The sequence below is a fragment of the Theropithecus gelada genome, chromosome 11 (genome assembly GCF_003255815.1).
Source record: "Theropithecus gelada isolate Dixy chromosome 11, Tgel_1.0, whole genome shotgun sequence".
NCBI classification, from domain to species: Eukaryota; Metazoa; Chordata; class Mammalia; order Primates; family Cercopithecidae; genus Theropithecus; species Theropithecus gelada.
Window position 1 is genome coordinate 82,540,986 of NC_037679.1, and position 21,254 is coordinate 82,562,239.

Genomic DNA, 21,254 nt, shown 5'->3' on the forward strand with positions numbered 1-21,254 from the left:
AAAAAAAAAAAAAAAAAACCAAAAATCCACATTGGTTAAACAGCCTGTCATCTGGTAACTCATCTGGTTTGTTTTGTTTTGTTTTTGTTTTTGTTTTGCGATGGAGTCTCCCTCTGTTACCCAAGCTGGAGTGCAGTGGCACAATCTTGGTTCACTGCAACCTCCGCCTCCTGGGTTCAAGCAATTCCCCTGCCTCAGCCTCCCCAAGTAGTTGGCACTACAGGCGCGTGCCACCATGCCTGGCTAATTTTTTTCCGTACTTTTAGTAGAGATGAGGTTTCAACATGTAGGCCAGGCTGGTCTCGAACTCTTGACCTCAGCTGATCCGCTCGCCTCAGCCTCCCAAGTGCTGGGATTACAGGCATGAGCCACAGCGCCTGGCTTCATCTGTTGTTTTATAGCAGAAATACATTCCCACGGGCAGGAGGCATCACAATCACCAAAACTAACAGAAACATTATCAGATACATTAAATAAACACTAGGAAAGAAGAAAAATTCCTCACCAGCTTGACGGCTTTGTTATACATTTTAACATAGCTCTGAGAAAGAAGAACTTCCTCAATTTTGAAGGTCACTCCAGTAAAGCTCAGCTGTCGAGCAATGTACATTCCTCTAAGCTTCATATCCATAGCAACTATTTCCATGGCACCAACTCCTCTGAATAAAATTAAAACATACAGTAACTACCAATAAAGTAGAATTTTAACATACAGAGAACGGGCTTTAGGAATAACACATTTCTTAGATTGCTACTGAAAACAGTATATACCGTAAACTGCATTACCTCCGTTCTACTGCTTGAATAAAATCACTGAATTCTCTAAATGGAGTACCCTCACCCCATATGCCAAGACGGTTCATATAGGCCATGTTGCGTGGTTCAGAAGCACCTGAAAATCCCACAAATGAAATATATTATAGTTGAAACAATAACCTACAATATATATTTTTAAATAAGTAACTACTCACCAGTTGCACTAGCATAAACAACTCTGGCTTTTGGCAATTTGTTCTGAAGCTCTAAAACTGCTAAGCCTGTCTTGGTTGGCTTTGAAGAACCAACAGGACATAAGTTTTTGGCTTTATGACACTCATCAAACACTATCTAAATGGAATGAATTAAGGAATGTACCATGTCAGTATTAAGTATCTCCAGTCTTTCAAGAACAGTTAACTTTTATTTCCCTGAGGCCTTCTGATTGTCTACTTTATGACTACAAATACACAGGAAGTCCTATGGGCCTTTCCCCAGTTACATCCTCCTCCCTCTAGCCTCAAAGACATTCACTGAATTTGGAATTTATCTAAACCAGCAATTTGCTTCTAAATTAAAACAGAGAAAAGAACCCACTGCAGCAAGAAGTTGTTATTTGGTAACTTATATCAGCAGAAGCATGATTGGTAACCAACTTAATCAGCATTTCAAAAAGTGACGTTCCTCATGCAGGACAGTTTAAAGACATACTGTGAACAAGTTTGGGACCACTAAGTTCTAACAGTTTTCTTTCTCTGAATCTTCTCGGGTATTCTGCTATGTAAATATGCAATGTTAATCCTCAAAAGGGGAATACAATATTCAGTATTCCTCATATCTATTAACATTTTTCCAAACCAGGAGGTTAGTTTCCTATCTGACAGGTAAAAAAACGAATCAACTTTCCAATCCCTTTGTACTCTAGGTAATCATTGAAGTTTACACTCCAGCAGTTCGTATAATCTCAAGATTCCTGTTTCCCAAAAGTCTACCCTTTTACAATTTTGTTATCATTAAAAAATAGAAAAATATTTGCCATAAAGGATACCACTCCATCGAAGTCATCACCACACCAATGCAGAAGTTGTTTTAACCTAGTTTTGTACTTGCCGCCAGACTGGCTTTCACCAATAAGTGAAGAGTAAGTAGCAAAAATAACACCCTTTTTCACACTCCCATTATGTTTGGAAGAAATTTTTCCATATTTAAACTAAAAAAGAAAAAGAAAATAATTTAGTTAATTAGCATACCCTTCTCTCTGAAACACTTATCCCAACTAAACATTCACAAGCAGGAACTCTTGTTAGGCCCATGACAGGCTTCAGAAAACACAAAAGTACAAGGAGACACAAATTTCTTTGTATAGATGTATATAACACAAACACACAACTTTTTTTTTTTTTTTTTTTTTTTTGAGACGGAGTCTTGCTCTGTCTCCCAGGCTGGAGTGCAGTGGCCGGATCTCAGCTCACTGCAAGCTCCTCCTCCCGGGTTCACGCCATTCTCCTGCCTCAGCCTCCCGAGTAGCTGGGACTACAGGCACCCGCCACCTCGCCCGGCTAGTTTTTTTTGTATTTTTTTAGTAGAGACGGTGTTTCACCGTGTTAGCCAGGATGGTCTCAATCTCCTGACCTCGTGATCCGCCCGTCTCGGCCTCCCAAAGTGCTGGGATTACAGGCGTGAGCCACCGCGCCCGGCCTACACACAACTTTATAGTACAAAAATCCAGTTTTTGGTAGGGCACAGTGGCTCACGCCTGTAATCCCAACACTTTGGGAGGTCAAGGTGGGTGGATCGCTTGAGCTCAGGAGTTCAAGACCAGCCTGGCGAATATAGTGAAACCCCATCTCTGCAAAAAATACAAAAACTAGCCAGGCATCATGGCGCATGTCTGTAGTCCCAGCTACGCCAGAGGCTGAGGTGGGAGAATTGCTTGAGCCTGGGAGACAGAGGTTGCAGTGAGCCAAGACTGCGCCACTGCACTTCAGTCTGGGAGACAGAGCTGGGATCTTAAAAAAAAAAATCCAGTTTTCAAAGTCTTAAAAACTTTATTACCACGAAAAAAACATTAAAAACCAGACAAACTCCCCTATAAGAAAAAAAAAGTCACAACTTACATTTATAGTGCACTTACTATATGCAAAACACCGTGATTAATTTCTGATACAAAAGAATTATGAGTAGTTGTTAATGCGCCCTTCTAATACTACTCTGAAATAAAAAAAAAAAATTCTAGATGCCAGTTACATCCTTTTAGTTCTGAACTATACACAGTCATTCAAGACACAGTATTTTACAGCCACAAATCCACCCAGTAAAAACCCACCCTAACAAGCCAGTTTAGGGCAACACTGAATTCAACTTAGGACTCGCCTGGGAAGTAGAGGTGCAGTTACTTATTTTCAAAGGGCTACTAGGGAGGCCCTTCCAGGAACCGTATCAGTCTATTTTAACCTTATAACACCAACAATTGGTGCATGCAGAGTAAGTCAATAAAGATTTGCTAACTGAACCTTAACATTCTAAAACACACTGGTACATGTTGTCTTTCACCTTACAGAACTGTCTTCACATGAGCAGAGGTATGGGTAACTCAAGTCCATTAGCTGTAAAAATACTGAAACCGGTCTGCCCAAGCCATAACTGTCTACATCACACAGGATTTGGTGACCTATAGTGCAAGGTATCCCAACTGTCTACACTGCACCCTTATGACATATAAACTATAGAAGACAGACACAAGTAACACTGAAAACTGAGAGAATCAACTGGTGTGCACTGTACACTTAGAGCACATCTCAATGTGGACTGGTCATTTACACTGCTCAATAGCCACATGTGATGAGTGGCTACTGCGTCAGTGTTTAGCACACAGGAATCCACAAACCAACAATAGTGGCTAGCACTCACTATGCTTTTTGTGGAGTAACATCAAAGTTTTCCAAAAAGTTTCCCCTTATATAGATAGCTATTATTATTTTCATCTCACAGATGAGTCAATATTTACTGAATGACCAACTGAATAAAAATATTTCATACCTTATTTAATGAATGAACCAAAATGTTTTTTGCTCCAATATCCCTTAAATCTCTTTCAGCATCATACTTTAAGTCATTCGAAACACTAAACCTGCCAAAATATTAAAAAGCACAAATTAAATACAAATTATACCATTCTAGAATTCAGAAATTAATAAAGCCAGGTCGTGACACTTCAAAAAAAAAAAAAAAAAGAAAAATACACTTACTCATTGAAACCAATCCCACTGAGTGCAGTGGCTCACAACCATAATCCCAGCACTTTGGGAGCCCGAGGCAGGAGGACTGCCTGAGCCCAGGAGTTCAAGACCAGCCTGGGCAACACAACAAGAGCCCATATCTACAAAAAATTAGCCAAGCATGGTAGTGTACGCCTGTAGTCCCAGCTACTCAGGAGGCTGAGGCAGGAGAATTGCTTGAGCCCCAGTGGTAGAGGCTGCAGTGAGCCAGGAATGTGCCACAGCACTCCAGTCTGGGTGACAAAGACTCTGTCTTGACGGGAAGGGGGATCCCATCCCCACATGCTAAAGTAATTATTCACTAACAAAAGCTTCCACAGCCAGTTTTTTTTTTTTCTTTTTTCTTTTTGAGATGGTGTCTCACTCTTGTCAGCCAGGCTGGAGTGCAGTGGCGAGATCTCGGCTCACTGCAAACTCTGCCTCCCGGATTCACGCCATTCTCCTGCCTCAGCTTCCTGAGGAGCTGGGACTACAGACACCAACCACGACGCTTGGCTAATTTTTTGTATTTTTAGTAGAGATGGAGTTCCATCGTTGTTAGCCAGGATGGTCTCGATCTCCTGACCTCGTGATCGGCCACGCCCAGCCCAGAGCTAGTTTTTAAACACTTACCACAATGCTCGTTTTCTACTCAACAAATAATTTTCATAGATGATTCCTGCTATCGTCCTTCCTTTTCCTACACCAGCACCATCACCTATTAAGAAGCCAGCACGATCTCCATTAGGTAGGAAAGTTTCATGTTGCTGAAAAACAAAAAGCTGGTAATTAATATAATCCTTCAGATATTTTGGTGATCAATCTTTCATACACTGTTTTTAGGAATAGAAGTATATTGATGTTATCTGTTTTTTGTTTTGTATATATATTTTGTGACTTTGTTTTTACATAAATTTCATACAGTTTTGGATTTTTTTTTTTTTGAGACGGAGTCGTGCTCTGTCGCCCAGGCTGGAGTGCAATGGCGCAATCTCGGCTCACTGCAAGCTCCGCCTCCCGGGTTCACGCCATTCTCCTGCCTCAGCCTCCTGAGTAGCTGGGGCTACAGGCACCCGCCACCACGCCCGGCTAATTTTTTGTATTTTTAGTAGAGACGGGGTTTCACCACATTAGCTAGGATGGTCTCGATCTCCTGACCTCGTGATCCGCCCGCCTCAGCCTCCCAAAGTGCTGGGATTACAGGCGTGAGCCACCACGCCCGGCCAAATTTCAAAGTTTTGGCTTTTAATGTGGATACTTTCTTTTTTCTTTTCTTTTTTTGAGATGAAGTCTCGCTCTGTCACCAGGCTGAAGTGCAATGGCATAATCTTGGCTCACTGCAACCTCCGACTCCCTACTGAAGCTATTTTGCTGCCTCAGCCTCCCGAGTATCTGGGATGACAGGCAGGCGCCACCACGTCCAGCTAATTTTTTGTATCTTTAGTAGATGGGTTTCACTGCGTTGACCAGGATGGTCTCGATTTCCTGACCTCATGATGCGCACGCCTCAGCCTCCCAAAGTGCTGGGATTACAGGCGTGAGCCACCACGCTCAGCTTAATGTGGATACTTTCTACATATTTACTGTATATTATTTCCTGCTACTCTCCCATGCATCAGGTAACTAAAGTTAACCAACTGGTGAGCCCACCTACTCCCCTCATCAACACTTGCAGAATCAAATAGAAAGTTTTTTTTTTTGGAGGCAGAGTTTCGCTCTTGTTGCCCAGGCTGGAGTGCAATGGCACAATTTCGGCTCACCGCAACCTCCGCCTCCTGAGTTCAAGCGATTCTCCTGCCTCAGCCTCCCAAGTAGCTGGGATTACAGGTGTGTGCCACCACGCATGGCTAGTTTTATATTTTAAGTAGAGACGGGGTTTCACCATGTTGGCCAGGCTGTTCTCAAACTCCTGACCCACCCGCCTCAGCCTTCCAAAGTGCTGGGATTATAGGCGTGAGCCACCACACACGGCCAGTGGTTTGTTTGGTTTTTTTTTTTTTTTTTTTGAGACAGTCTCAGCGCACTGCAACCTCCACATCCTGGATTTAAGCAACTCTCCTTAGGTTCCCGAGTAGCTGGGATTACAGGTGTGCACCACCACCATGCCTGGCTAATTTTTGTATTTTTGGTAGAGACAGGGTTTCACCACGTTGGCCAGGCTGGTCTCAAACTCCTGACCTCAGGATGACCCAATTGACTCGGCCTCCCAAACTGCTGGGACTGGGCCGGGCACCGTGGCTCACGCCTGTAATCCCAGCACTTTGGGAGGCTGAGGTGGGTGGATCATGAGGTCAGGAAATCGAGACCATCCTGGCTAACATGGTGAAACCCCATCTCCACTAAAAGTAGAAAAAATTAGCCAGGTGTGCGAGGCGGAGGCTTCAGTGAGCCTAGATTGCACCACTGCACTCCAGCCTGGGTGACACAGCGAGACTCCATCTCAAAAAAAAAAAAAAAAAAAAAATGCTGGGATTACAGGCGTGAGCCACCACGCTCAGCCAAATTAAAAGTTTTGTATCACGGCCGGGCGCGGTGGCTCAAGCCTGTAATCCTAGCACTTTGGGAGGCCGAGACGGGCGGATCACAAGGTCAGGAGATCGAGACCATCCTGGCTAACACAGTGAAACCCCGTCTCTACTAAAAAGTACAAAAAACTAGCCGGGTGAGGTGGCGGGCGCCTGTGGTCCCAGCTACTCGGGAGGCTGAGCCAGGAGAATGGCGTAAACCCGGGAGGCGGAGCTTGCAGTGAGCAGAGATCCGGCCACTGCACTCCAGCCTGGGTGACAGAGCGAGACTCCGTCTCCAAAAAAAAAAAAAAAAAAGTTTTGTATCACACAAAATATGGAGGATAAATGGCTATTTTGGTCATTACTTATTTTACAGATATGGAATATGACTGAAATCACTTCAAGACAACTGTTTAACTCTACCTCACATCATTTTAAAAGCCCACACAACACCCCACAGTCCAATAATATCACAGTTTATGCAATCACCCCCCAACAACGTGGATGCTCAAATCTTTTCCAGCTGGGGGGACCAAAGGTACAACAAATATCATTCTGCATATGTTCTTATCTACAGTTCTAGGGAACACACTCCTAGAAATGGGTATATATACACACACACACACATACATATAATTTTTTTTTTTTTTTTTTGAGACAGGTCTTGTTCCCATCACCCAGGCTAGAGTGACAAGATCACAGCTTATTGCAGCCTCGACTTCCCTGGCTGAGGTGATTCCCCTACCTCAGCCTCCCGAGAAACTGGGACTATAGGCGCATGCCACTACACTCAGCTAATTTTTTGTATTTTTAGTAGACATGATGTTTCACCATGTTACCCAGACTAGTCCTGAACTCCTGGGCTCAAGCACCCAGCTCAGCCTCCCAAAGTGCTGGGATTGCAGAAATGAGCCACTGCGCCTGGTCGATATACTTTTTTTTTTTTTTTTTGAGACAGAGTCTCGCTCTGTTGCCTAGGCTGGAGTGCTGTGGCGCCATCTCGGCTCACTGCAAGCTCCGCCTCCAAGGTTCAAGCCATTCTCCTGCCTCAGCCTCCCAAGTAGCTGGGACTACAGGCGCCCGCCACCACGTCCTGCTAATTTTTTTGTATTTTTAATAGAGACGGGGTTTCACTGTGTTAGCCAGGATGGTCTCGTCTCCTGACCTCGTGATCTGCCCGCCTCGGCCTCACAAAGTGCTGGGATTACAGGCGTAAGCCACCGTGCCCGGCCCATATTTTTAATTTTAATAGATACTCTCAGTAAATTCCAAGAAAGTTATAACATTTGCCATTTCCACTGGAAATGCACTACCTGTATCTCTTCTACACTTCTAAATTTAATTTTCCAACACACTAAACTTTCATAAAAATCACATTTACAGGGTTTTCATACAAGGAAAAGTTACCTTTAGATTGAAACAACTATGTTATATGGACTAGGATAAAATAATTATTGTATTAATTATGAAATATTATTGCTTACCTGGGCTGCATATGTAATTGCCTCAAGCTGCAATGCTGATAACCAGCCATTATCAATGGTTTCCTCAGAAATGGATGTTTTGTACCAAACATCAGGAGGAGTAACACTGGATAAAGAGCTAGTTTCCACTACAGCATCCGGATGACGCAAGCCAATTTTTACTAAACAAAAATGTAAAAACAAAATATTTTAATTATTCTAAGTAATAACATTTCTAGTTTCATTATAAGATATTTTATTGTTTTTCTTATGACAAAGAAAATAAAAAGTATTCACTCTGGGCTTCTATAAAAAGTCACTGACGATAAAGTAGTATCTATATTTGACTAAAATAATTTATCAACTACATATGGTTAAAATAGAGATTTGGGCCAGGTGGGTGGCTCACGCGTGTAATCCTAGCACTTTAGGAGGCCGAGGGATCATTTGAGGTCAGGCGTTCAAGACCAGCCTGGCCAACATAGCAAAACCCTGTCTCTACTAAAAATACAAAAATTAGCTGGGCATGTTGGCACACGCCTGTAATTCCAGCTACTCAGGAGGCTGAGGAACGAGAATTGCTTGAACCCAGGAGACGGAGGTTGCAATGAGCCAAGACTGCGCCACTGCACTCCAGCCTGAGTGGAGTGAGCCTCTGTCTCAAAAAATAAATAAATAAACTTAAATAATAAATAAAATAAAATAGAGATTTGCTGATTAAAAAAGATCTAAAAAAACACCAACTTGGTGCATACCAGCAGCCTCTCTAGTAGTAACAGAACATAATGCCAGATTAAGGAGTTCTGTTACTTCAGTCCTTCACTCAGTAAAACAAAAGTTTGCAATATAATTATACTTTGAGGCTAGGCACGAAGGCTCATGCTTATCATCTCAGCACTTTGGGAGGCCAAAGCAGGAGTATCATTTGAGGCCAAGAGTTTAAGACCAGCCTCCCCAACATAGTGAGACCTTCATCTCTACAATTAAAATCCAAAAATTAGCTGGGCATGGTGGTGGGACTTGTGGTCTGAGCTACTCAGGAGGCTGAGGCGGGAAGATTGCTCGAGCCTTGAAGGCTGAGGCTGCAGTGAGCTAAGATTGCGCCACTGCCTGGCTGGGTGTGGTGGCTCACGTCTGTAATCCCAGCACTTTGGGAAGCCAAGGTGGGCGGATCTCCTGAGGTCAGGCATTCGAGACCAGCCTGGCCAACACGGTGAAACCCCATTTCTACTAAAAATACAAAAATCAGCCAGGTATGGTGGTGCATGCCTGTAATCCTAGCTACTCAGGAGACTGAGGCATGAGAATTGCTTGAATCCAGGAGGGATCCTGGGAAGCAGAGGTTGCAGTGAGGCGAGAGCATGCCACTGCACTCCAGACTGAGTAAAAAGCCAGACCCCACCTTAAAAACAATAATATATTTTACTTTGAAACGTATTTGAAAGACAAACTTGGCTATAAAATTAACCAACCAAGTCCCCAAAATGTACAACATGAATACATTAAAATAATGATCAGGGAACTTTTTCTGTAAAGGGTCTGAGAATGATTTTGCCATTTTAGGCCATCCTGTCTCTTGTACAACTACTTAACATTGCTGTTGTAGTGTCAACGCAGCCATAGATAATATGTAAACCAATAATCATGCCTGTTACGATAAAACTTTATTTACTATAAAAGAGGGATTGGTCCAGATTGAGTTTGTTGCCCTCTGGCTTAAAGGGCCATAAACTCTTTCAATCCTTTTGCAAAATGATTATTGGAATAAAAAAAAACAGAAGGCCGGGCACGGTGGCTCAAGCCTGTAATCCCAGCACTTTGGGAGGCTGAGGCGGGTGGATCACGAGGTCAGGAGATCGAGACTATCCTGGCTAACATGGTGAAACCCCGTCTCTACTAAAAATACAAAAAACTAGCCGGGCGTGGTGGCGGGCGCCTGTAGTCTCAGCTACTTGGGAGGCTGAGGCGGGAGAATGGCGTGAACCCGGGAGGCGGAGCTTGCAGTGAGCCGAGATCCCGCCACTGCACTCCAGCCTGGGAGCACAGCGAGACTCCGTCTCAAAAAAAAAAAAAAAAACAAAAAAAAAACAGAAGTTCAGATAGGACCCCTAAAATTCATTATAGGTGACCAGAAAAGGATGGAATCTTGGATTCTATGAGTAGTTCATAAAAAGAGAATTGTAGTTCAATTCAAATGGTATTATTAGTGGCTTTTTATAGAAACCAAGACTACACGAAAGACAAATTCTAGACACAGATTTGTTTCCTATAATGAAAAAGTGAAAATGTTATGCAAATACTAAAAACCTAATTTTCAACTTCATATAGTGGCTGCTAAAAAAAAGAATCATGGTTATACAAAAGGGAGAAACAAAGTTAATTAAAAACTATGGAATTCAAATAGCACAATTATTTTTATAATTTCAATGTTTTAACAATTTTAGACAAGTTGTATTAAATATGTATCTTAGCTTTATATATCTTTACAATTACCTTTGATTTTTATAATCACTACTCCTACGAACAAAATTAACTTAAATTAAAATCCAAGCTTCTTTAGTTTCGGTTTTAAAAGACTCTGACCTAAAAAGATTCTAAATTTATATGGAAAAAACAAAACAAAACAAAAAGCAGCAAAGAAACCACAGTAAAACTTTGATGTAAGTAACTGACAAATCCCGAAGACATACATTTTATTGGCATGTATTCTGCATAGGTTTCTGCATGACCCATTTCTTCTTCGTCTTCTTCCTCTGGTTCATCATCTTCTTTTACAACAGGAACCTTCTGTAACACAGAAAGAGTACAATCAATCAAATCCAGGGACCAGACGCCCAGCCAACACACAGAAAAACTCTCTTGTAGGAACACCTACGATTTTCCATCATGGAAACATGACGCGCCACCTTAATACTCCCTAAAATTTGGGCCACACTTCGTGGCTTTCCTGCTTCTCCAATAATGAGCACAGACAACAAGGACCTACTCTATCTCTTACCCACAAATGGGTCACCACAAGACTCCATGTCCTTCTGGCCACCATCATGTCAAGCTGCTTTCCCCTTCAATTCTGCCTACCATCCCTCCTTGATGCCCAGAACTCTCTCTGCACTCAGACTTCACCTTCATTCTAGTTCCAGGAGAAAGAGCAAGCAGTGTGCCTGGCTCTTCCTAGTGCAGAACTGGAGTGAACCCTAGCAAAGGTGGATGGGCCCCAAAGGACCCTGCATCACCACAAGCAGGACCTCTCAGTCTCACATCCCACCTTCTTCTCAGTTCACTTCTATTTGTCTGCTTTCTCGCATATCCTAAAACCAAAACCCCAGAAGACTGGAGTTTATTTTAAAGGCTCTTATGAAGAACAGAAAAATTTACTTCAGACTTCTGTGTCGCCACAGGTGCAATCATGATCATATATAAGATGGCGATATAATTTATTCTCCAAACCCTGGCACATTTGAGTTGGGGAGCTACTGAGGATTACACTGAGAAAACAGAAGGAAACCCAGACTGTCCTCGGCAAACCAAGTGAATGGTCACCACTGTTATGCTTCCCGATTCTTCCTCTACAGGATCATAAAGGAATAAAGGAAGATCCGGAACAAGCCACTTTTCATTACCAGTACAATCCTTAGGCAATTGTTTATCAGCATGCACTTGTCCAGGGAAGAATATAAAGAAACTGTTGGGAAACTCAGTATGCCAAGGGAAGAGGAGAACAAAAACCTACAGGTTAAGACAAATTAAGGCAAGATCAAGACAGCATTAAAAGTTAAGGACAGGCTCTTTTTTCATTTACCTCAGAATCTAGAGCAGAATATGGTTGCAAATAGATAATAAATGTGAAATGGAAAAGAGGTGAGACATAACCATCCAATCAACATTAACCTATGGAGTCTTTAGATAAAATCTAAGAACTTGGAATGTTCTCAGAAATTATGCTAAAATAGGCCGGGCGCGGTGGCTCAAGCCTGTAATCCCAGCACTTTGGGAGGCCGAGACGGGCAGATCACAAGGTCAGGAGATCGAGACCATCCTGGCTAACATGGTGAAACCCCGTCTCTACTAAAATACAAAAAACTAGCCGGGCGAGGTGGCAGGCGCCTGTAGTCCCAGTTACTCGGGAGGCTGAGGCAGGAGAATGGCGTAAACCCGGGAGGCGGAGCTTGCAGTGAGCTGAGATCCGGCCACTGCACTCCAGCCTGGGCGACAGAGTGAGACTCCGTCTCAAAAAAAAAAAAAAAAAAAAAGAAAAGAAAGAAATTATGCTAAAATAAAACTCAATTTCAGAAATTTGAGGCAAAATAGGACTGGCCAAAGGAATAGATTTGAATCCCAATTCTGCTGTTATAACTGTGTAGTCTGTTTTTAATTTAGGCAAATTACCTAAATTCTGGGTCCTCTCCACCCCAACCATCTAACCCTGTCCTCGCTTATAAAATAGAAATGTATTCTATGCTAAGATAAACGGCCTCCTTTCTCCCTCCATCCTTTATTCTTCTACCTAGAGTTTTTTAAAATCATCATAAAATTGATGATAACTGAATAACTGAAGGATAAGTTGGTAAAACTGAAGGACTACTATATCCAGGGAACAAACAAACACCTTGAAGCCAGGTGCATGTGAGATGGCAACTGACATCAAATTCAGGTCAAACAGATAACTCAGATGAGGGAGACCATGGTACCTGGGAAATCTTTGCCTGGGCGTGGTGGCTCACGCCTATAATCCCAGCACTTGAGCGGCAGAGGCGGGCAGATCACCTGAGGTCAGGAGTTCAAGACCAGCCTGGCCAACATGGCAAAACCCCATCTCTACTAAAACATAAGGGCCAGACGGTGCCTCACGCCTGAAATCTCAGCACTTTAGGAGACTGAGGCGAGTGAATCACGAGGTCAGGAATTTATGACCAGCCTGGCCAAGATGGTGAAACCCTGTCTCTACTAAAAAATCCAAAAAAAAAAAAAATTAGCAGGGCGTAGTGGCAGGCGCCTGTAATCCCAGCTACTTGGGAGGCTGAGGCAGAGAACTGCTTGAACCCGGGAAGCGGAGGATGCAGCGAGCCAGGACCGCACCAATGCACTCCAGCCTGTGTGATAAGAGTTGAGACTCCATCTAAAAATAAATACATAAATAAAATAAAAAATACAAAAATTATCTGGGTATGGCAGGGAGGAAGTAGGGGGGCCGCCTGTAATCCCAGCTGCTCAGGAGGCTGAGGCAGGACAATCACTTGAACCTGGGAGGCAGAGGTTGCAGTGAGCTGAGATCGTGCCACTGCCCTCCAGCCTGGGTGACATAGCAAGACACCATCTTAAAACACCCACACACACACCCACACACACACACACAAACACACACATATTTGTCGACTAGTTTGGTTCATGGGCTATCAGTCTGCAGTCTCTCTGAGATGTTACTTAACTGCTAGGCCAATAAAAAACTTATAGCATATAATGGACTGAAATGGAAATGGTGAGAACCACATAAAACATTTCTTGAAGAAATATGCATTCTTAGTTTCCAAAAATCACCTTCCAAGTGCTGTTGGTAGACAATCACTAAGTAAACTGGGTACTGCCAGTGGCACTATTGTTCTCCTGGTCCCCATTCAAAATCTTAGCTACAGTGTGCTATATTGTCTCCAATTCCATATTCCAGAACCAAGTTCCAAAATTATTTTGGTATCGTTATTGTACAGTCATCTCTTTTTTCCCTTTCCCCTCTCCCTTTTCCAATCCCCTCTGCGAGGTCTCTAGTACACCCCTTTTTACTTCCCCTTTACGTTAACCAACTTTCCAACATATCTCTTTTGCCTTCTCCTACTCATCCTGAATCTGTCTTCCCTATCCCCTTACTGAGTCTGCACCCCAACTTCTCCCGAATCACTAACATCTCTACGGCTCAGTGGTGCTAGACTAAGTCCAAAGTCCTTCAAACTCAATTCAGCACAGGGTTCCTTGGCCTCCCAGCACTTTGAGAGGCTGAGATGGAGGGACCACTTGAGGTCAGGCATTCGAGACCAGTCTGGCTAATGTGGTAAAACCCTGTCTCTACTAAAAATACAAAAATTAGCCAGGCCTGGTGGCGGGCACCTGTAATCCCAGCTACTCAGGAGGCTGAGGCAGAAGAATTGCTTGAATCTGGGAGGCGGAGGTTGCAGTGAGCCAAGATCACACCACTACACTCCAGCCTGGGCAACAGAGCAAGACTCCATCTCAAAACAAATCAAAACAAACAACAACAACAACAACAACAACAACAACAAAAACCTCAATTCAGGACCCTCCATGGAGCTCAGACCTACTTTTCCCATTTCTTTCTACAAGCTAAGCTTCCTGGCTTATTTTCACCAAAGCACATAGTCACTACCTCCTCTGTGCCTATTAATCCTTTAGCTCCCTTCCGAAAATTCCACCTCAAAGACTCGTCACATACTCAAAACCCAAGTTCCATTACTCCTCCATAAAGTCCACCAAGCCACTAGAGTTCATGAAGGTCACCTGTTCCTCCAAATTCTTAACCTTTATTGTGAGTACACTGTATCTTTTGATGTACTTTTCATTATTACTACTTAATCCAGATGGTTGTCAAATTTTGTTTATTGAAAGTAGAATCATGTAATAAATATACTTTGTGTAGAAACCTACTACATATTAACAATGTTATACATGGAGAATTTATTACATAAACATATGGAATCAACTGAGCCAAAGCATACAGCGTTTTCTTTTTTTTTTGAGACAGAGTCTTGCTCCGTCGCTCGGGCTGGAGTGCAGTGGCTCGGTCTTGGCTCACTGCATGCTCCGCCTCCCGGGTTTACGCCATTCTCCTGCCTCAGCCTCCCGAGTAGCTGGGACTACAGGCACCCGCCACCACGCCTGGCTAATTTTTTTTGTATTTTTTTAGTAGAGATGGGGTTTCACCATGTTAGCCAGGATGGTCTTGATCTCCTGACCTCATGATGCGCCTGCCTCGGCCTCCCAAAGTGCTGGGATTACAGGCGTGAGCCACCGTGCCCAGCCGAGCATTTTCAAAATGTTAAGAATTATAGACCGGGCGTGGTGGCTCAAGCCTGTAGTCCCAGCACTTTCGGAGGCCGTGACAGGCAGATCACGAAGTCTGGAGATTGAGACCATCCTGGCTAACACGGTGAAACCCCGTCTCTACTAAAAAATACAAAAAAAATAGCCGGGCGAGGTGGCGGGCGCCTGTAGTCCCAGCTACTCGGGAGGCTGAGGCAGGAGAATGGCGTAAACCCGGGAGGCGGAGCTTGCAATGAGCTGAGATCCGGCCACTGCACTCCAGCCTGGGCAACAGAGCCAGACTCCGTCTCAAAAAAAAAAAAAAAAAAAAATTATAACCAGGTCAAGTGCAGTGGCTCACGCCTGTAATCTCAGCACTTTCGGAGGCTGAGGCGGGCGGATAACCTGAGGTCAGGAGTTCGAGACCACCTGGCCAACATAGTGAGACCCCATTTCTACCAAAAACACAAAAATTAGCCAGGCGTGGTGGCACATGCCTGTAATCCCAGCTACTCGAAAGGCTGAGGTGGGAGAATCGCTTGAACCTGGGAGGCGGAGGTTGCAGTGAGCCAAGACAGCACCACTGCACTCCAGCCTGTGCGATAAGAATGAGATTCTGTCTCAAAAAAAAAGAATTACAGATACCACATCATTATATGATCTGTCAGTGCATTATGAGCTATCTATTCAAGTTCGATCCTAAAATGAACAGTTATCAATTACTTTTGGTTAACCCCACATTGTCTTTTTGTCTGCTCAGATGAGATTTTTAACAATAAGATATCAGTACTGCGTGTTAGTGCCACACTCCATCAAATCTGCAAGTTTTAACCACCCTGGTTAGTATCTATATTATTCCAGCAAGGTTTAAGTGCAGCCATTAGTTTCCACGCCTGTATAGCTTCTCCCCAGCCCAAAAACAGCTTTCTGAGGGTTGTTCCATATAGAACACTTTTAGTTGAGTACACTCTCATACTACACAAAAATAAAGACCCAGGTATTTGAAACTCACCATGGTTGGGGAAAAACTCCTCATTTTCATGTCGTTTATCCACATTCTAGCTCCTTCTTTATTAGAAGATTCTTTCTTTACTGTACCATTGCTTACATCAGCTAAGGAGGAAAAAGTCAATTTACATTTAGAAGAAAATTCTGAACTTATTTTCCCATTATTTAAAAATCCAGAAGTTTAAGGCCGGTGCAGCGGCTCACGCCTGTAATCCCAGCACTTTGGGACACTGAGGCGGGTGGATAACAAGGTCAAGAGTTCAAGACCAGCCTGGCGAAAATAGTGAAACCCACTCTCTACTAAAAATACAGAAACAAGCTGGGCGTGGTGGCGCGTGCCTGTAGTCCTAACTACTCAGGAGGCTGAGGCAGGAGAACGGCGTGAACCCAGGAGGCAGAGCTTGCAGTGAGCTGAGACAGCGCCACTGGACTCTAGCCTGGGCGACAAAGCGAGACTCCATCTCAAAAAAAAAAAAAAAAAAAAAAAAAAAAAAAAAGGGCTAGAAGTGGCTCACGCCTGTAATCCCAGCACTTTGGGAGGCCGAGGTGGTGGATCACCTGAGGTTGGGAGTTCAAGACCAGCCTGACCAACATGGAGAAACCCCGTCTCTACTAAAAATACAAAATTAGCCAGGCATGGTGGCACATGCTCATAATCCCAGCTACTCGGGAGGCTGAGGCAGAGAACTGCTTGAACTCGGGAGGCGGAGGCTGCAGTAAGCAGGAGATTGCGCCACTGTACTCCAGTCTGGGCAACAAGAGCAAAACTCTGTCTCAAAAAATTAATAAATAAACAAATAAATATTAAAAAATCAAAATACAAAAAAAATTAGCCGGGCGTGGTGGCAGGCGCCTGTAGTCCCAGCTACTCGGGAGGCTGAGGCAGGAGAATGGCGTGAAACTATGAGGCAGAGCCTGCACTGAGCCGAGATCACGCCACAGCACTCCAGCCTGGACGACAGAGCAAGACTCCATCTCAAAAAAAGAAAGAAAAGAAAACCAAAGAAACCCAAAACCTGGGATTATCACCCAAAAGGAATCAATTTCATGTGATCTGGTGGTTCTTGCTAATTTTCAAGGCAAAATAATTATTTCTAGAAGAAGAAAAATCAATTTTGGAACTCCTTACTTCCTCCTGCTCCCAGAGTAAAGATCCAAACAATGAACTTTCTTCTTCTATACCACTGGTTTTCAAACTCTTTTAAATATCGCAATAAAATCTCAAAATCCACTTATCAATCATCAGAGCTGCTTGACTGAATAGGGGTGGGGATATCCAGTCCAGAACCCCTGGAACCACCCTTCAGCCTCCAAGGATCCCTGAAGTCCTCACAGTACCGGGAATTCTTGAGATAGAGGTGTAGAAATCACTGCCTTTAGGGAAGAGAGTGCTAACACCAGGAGGGCTGATCAGCATTTCATCTATTCTAGCAAAAGATGAAGAGTATTTGGGAGGACTATCACTTGGACTCTAAAACGAGTACAACTAATTCAAGTATTCACGGGACAGGTGCGGTGGCTCATGCCTGTAATCCCAGAACTTTGGGAGGCCAAGGTGGGCTGATCACTTGAGGTCAGGAGTTCAAGACCAGCATGGCCAACGTGGTGAAACCCCGTCTCTACTAAAAATAGCCAGGCTTGGTGGCTCATGCCTGTAATCCCAGCTATTCGGGAGGCTGAAGCAGGAGAATCACTTTAACTCAAGAGGCAGAGGTTGGCCGGGCACGGTGGCTCAAGCCTGTAATCCCAGCACTTTGGGAGGCCGAGACGGGCGGATCACGAGGTCAGCAGATAGAGACCATCCTGGCTAACACGGTGAAACCCCGTCTCTACTAAAAAATACAAAAAAAACTAGCCGGGCGAGGTGGCGGGCACCTGTAGTCCCAGCTACTCGGGAGGCTGAGGCAGGAGAATGGCGTAAACCCGGGAGGCGGAGCTTGCAGTGAGCTGAGATGCGGCCACTGCACTCCAGCCTGGGCGACAGAGCGAGACTCCATCTCAAAAAAAAAAAAAAAAAAAGAGGCAGAGGTTACAGTGAGCCGATCATGTCATTGCACTCCAGCCTGGGCGATGGAATGAGACTCCGTCTCACAAAGAAAAATAAAAATAAAAATAAAGTATTAACAAAACAAGGAGACTAGAACAGAGATGATATTTGGGGGCATGATTTGTTTATTATAATTGTGAAAGGGCCAGTGATCAGCTCCTAGTTTAAAGACCAGAGAAAGTGACAGGTTAGAAATCCAAGGGGTAATAACCACCCAGAAAAGAGGTAGAACATGCAACACCCTTGCTTTCTGCAGTTCCATATTTTCAATGTTTTTCCCCTTCAGTAAAAAGAGGACCACCTCCTACAACAAAAAACTGTATCTTCAGCATTAACTTACCATCTTTTTTTTTTTTTTGGAGACAGAGTCTTGCTCTGTTGCCCAGGCGGGAGTACAGTGGCGCCATCTCAGCTCACTGCAACCTCTGCCTCCTGGGTTCAAGCAATTCCCTGCCTCAGCCTCCCAAGTAGCTGAGATTACAGACGCCTGTCACCATGCCCAGCTAATTTTTGTATTTTTAGTAGAGACGGGGTTTCACCATCTTGGCAAGGCTGGTCTTGAACCCCTGACCTCATGATCCACCCACCTCGGGCTCCAAACATGCTGGGATTACAGGCATGAGCCACCGTGCCCAGCCCATCTTTGTTTCTTAGTCCTGATCTAGCTTGACAGTTTCTCAGGCTTCCATACAAGGACAGTCTTGCTGTGCAGCCTTATAAATGCCTGCATTTGTCTTTTAAAAATCACTACCTTGGCCGGGCGCGGTGGCTCAAGCTTGTAATCCCAGCACTTTGGGAGGCCGAGACGGGCAGATCACGAGGTCAGGAGATCGAGACTATCCTGGCTAACACGGTGAAACCCTGTCTCTACTAAAAAATACAAAAAACTAGCCGGGCGAGGTGGCGGGCGCCTGTAGTCCCAGCTACTCCGGAGGCTGAGGCAGGAGAATGGTGTAAACCCGGGAGGCGGAGCGTGCAGTGAGCTGAGATCCGGCCACAGCACTCCAGCCTGGGCGACAGAGCCAGACCCCGTCTCAAAAAAAAAAAAAAAAAAATCACTACCTTAAATATGGGAGAATTTACTGTACAAGGTATCTTGTTCAGCCAGCTCCAAATCCATCCTGTTTTCTGTTTTGGTCTCTAAATTCTTCCCTCACAATAGCATACATCCACTCCTTTAAGTTACGATGGCATATGCTGATGTGAGGAAGCCACTCATACAAGAAGCAGGCTTCCTCATTAAATCCAAAGACCCTAACGAGAAGCACCTTCCTCCAACTGTCGACCATCCCCAAATCCCTTGCAAGTGATTCCAGAAGCTGCCCTGCACCTCAGCCAGGTCAAGGTCACAGCGCTGCACTCCACAGCACAAAATGGAATCAGTCCTAACACAGCTAAAATGATTTCCCAACTTGCATCTCAGTGCCAGGTTGCAGTCAGTTCAGGACAATGACCTTGAAAGGAAAACCAAAAAACAAAAACCAAAAAACAAAAAACTACAACCACAAGGACACAATGGTTATGGACCCAAACATAAAAACCAGATGATCTGAAAATTTTTATTACATCTGTCACTTAAGACAAAGTTCTACATCTTCCTATCAACACTTATCACCCATTCTTTTTTTTTTTTTTTTTTTTGAGACGGAGTCTCGCTCTGTCACCCAGGCTGGAGTGCAGTGGCCAGATCTCAGTTCACTGCAAGCTCCGTCTCCCGGGTTTACACCATTCTCCTGCCTCAGTCTCCCGAGTAGCTGGGACTACAGGCACCCGCCACCTCGCCCGGCTAGTTTTTTGTAGTTTTAGTAGAGACGGGGTTTCACTGTGTTCGCCAGGATGGTCTTGATCTCCTGACCTCGTGATCCACCCATCTAAGCCTCCCAAAGTGCTGGGATCACCCATTCTTTTAGAATGCTCTTAGCCCTCTATTTCAGAAAAACACAAGCAGGCCGGGCGTGGTAGCTCACGCTTGTAATCCCAACACCACTTTGGGAGGCTAAGGTGGGCAGACTGCCTGAGCTCAGGAGTTTGAGACCAACCTGGCCAACACAGTGAAACCCCGTCTCCAGCAAAAATACAAAAATTAGCTGGGCGTGGTGGCATGCTCCTGTAATCCCAGCTACTCGGGAGGCGGAGGCAGGAGAATGGCCTGAACCCATGAGATGGAGGTTGCAGTGAGCGGAGACTGCACCACTGCACTTCAGTCTGAGTGACAGACTGAAAGTCCACCTCAAAAAAAGAAAAAAGAAATGTAGAATTGTGGGCTCTACTGAGAATCATATTCTGCTTTCAAACAAGATCCACAGATGAGTCATAGGTAAATAAAGTGTAAGATGCACTGATTTGTAAAGGATTAAGAAAGATGTTAACTGACTACCTATAATATATAAAATTGGTAAGATTTCATGTTGCTAATGTAGCTACCTGATAATCCCAGAAATTTCATTTCAAAGCTAAACATTCTACCCAAGACATCTAAACTTTTGCTTCCCCTGAATTGTGTTAAAGACTGTAAGTATGCAGAACAATGCAGATAAACACCCTTTAATGCCCAGTTCTTTAAAAACTCAAGCAAACGGTTTAACAAAGATGCTGACATAGCTTACCAAAGGGAGAAAGTTGATACTATTGAAAACGGACTTACTAGCTGCTGTTGCTACTGGCTGAGCAATATTAGCAGGTGGCTTTAGTTTCATGAGTTCATTAAGACTATTATTTTTCAGTAGATCCTTCAGCTGAACTTGGTCTTTTGAAGGTGCACAAGTCATGGCATTTCGTACTGTTGGTGCTGAGACTGACGGGCGTGTGCTTGCAGTAGTCTGGATAAACTTAGTTAAAGTGATGGTTTGCCTGTTGGTTGTTACAGGTGGTGTTTTAGTCATTACAATGGTAGATCCCAAGGGTGGAAGATGATTTATTTGATTCAGCACAAATGTTGTAGTAGATGGAGGCTGCTGCTAGACAGAAAACAAAAAATAATACACCACTGAAAAATGCTTTATTCTCTAATGAAGCTTATATCCATAAACCTGGAAGAACAACTAAAAATCTAAAATGTACTTTTATTATTGCTTCTTTCTTTGGAACATAGTCTCATTCTGTCACCCAGGCTGAAGTGTGATCATAGCTCACTGCAGCCTTGCCCAAGCAGGTTCAAGTGATTCTTGCACCTCAACCTCTCATGTAGCTG

The 21,254-nt window shown here is 44.0% G+C and overlaps 1 protein-coding gene across 2 annotated transcripts in view; it reads right to left on the reverse strand.

The window, feature by feature from the left end:
* SBNO1 (strawberry notch homolog 1) overlaps window positions 1–21,254 on the reverse strand; it is an 80,920-nt gene that overhangs the window by 38,476 nt on the left and 21,190 nt on the right. Inside the window, exons 4-13 of one of the 2 annotated variants that reach the window (XM_025402226.1) lie at window positions 20,709–21,021; window positions 16,022–16,122; window positions 10,674–10,770; window positions 8,005–8,165; window positions 4,647–4,780; window positions 3,796–3,886; window positions 1,805–1,966; window positions 972–1,107; window positions 787–892; window positions 506–659 (exon numbers count right to left, since the gene is read on the reverse strand). In XM_025402226.1, coding sequence (XP_025258011.1) covers window positions 506–659; window positions 787–892; window positions 972–1,107; window positions 1,805–1,966; window positions 3,796–3,886; window positions 4,647–4,780; window positions 8,005–8,165; window positions 10,674–10,770; window positions 16,022–16,122; window positions 20,709–21,021 — 1,455 coding nt within the window. The remainder of the gene's footprint in view (window positions 1–505; window positions 660–786; window positions 893–971; window positions 1,108–1,804; window positions 1,967–3,795; window positions 3,887–4,646; window positions 4,781–8,004; window positions 8,166–10,673; window positions 10,771–16,021; window positions 16,123–20,708; window positions 21,022–21,254) is intronic. The other variant, XM_025402224.1, reaches the window with a different exon arrangement.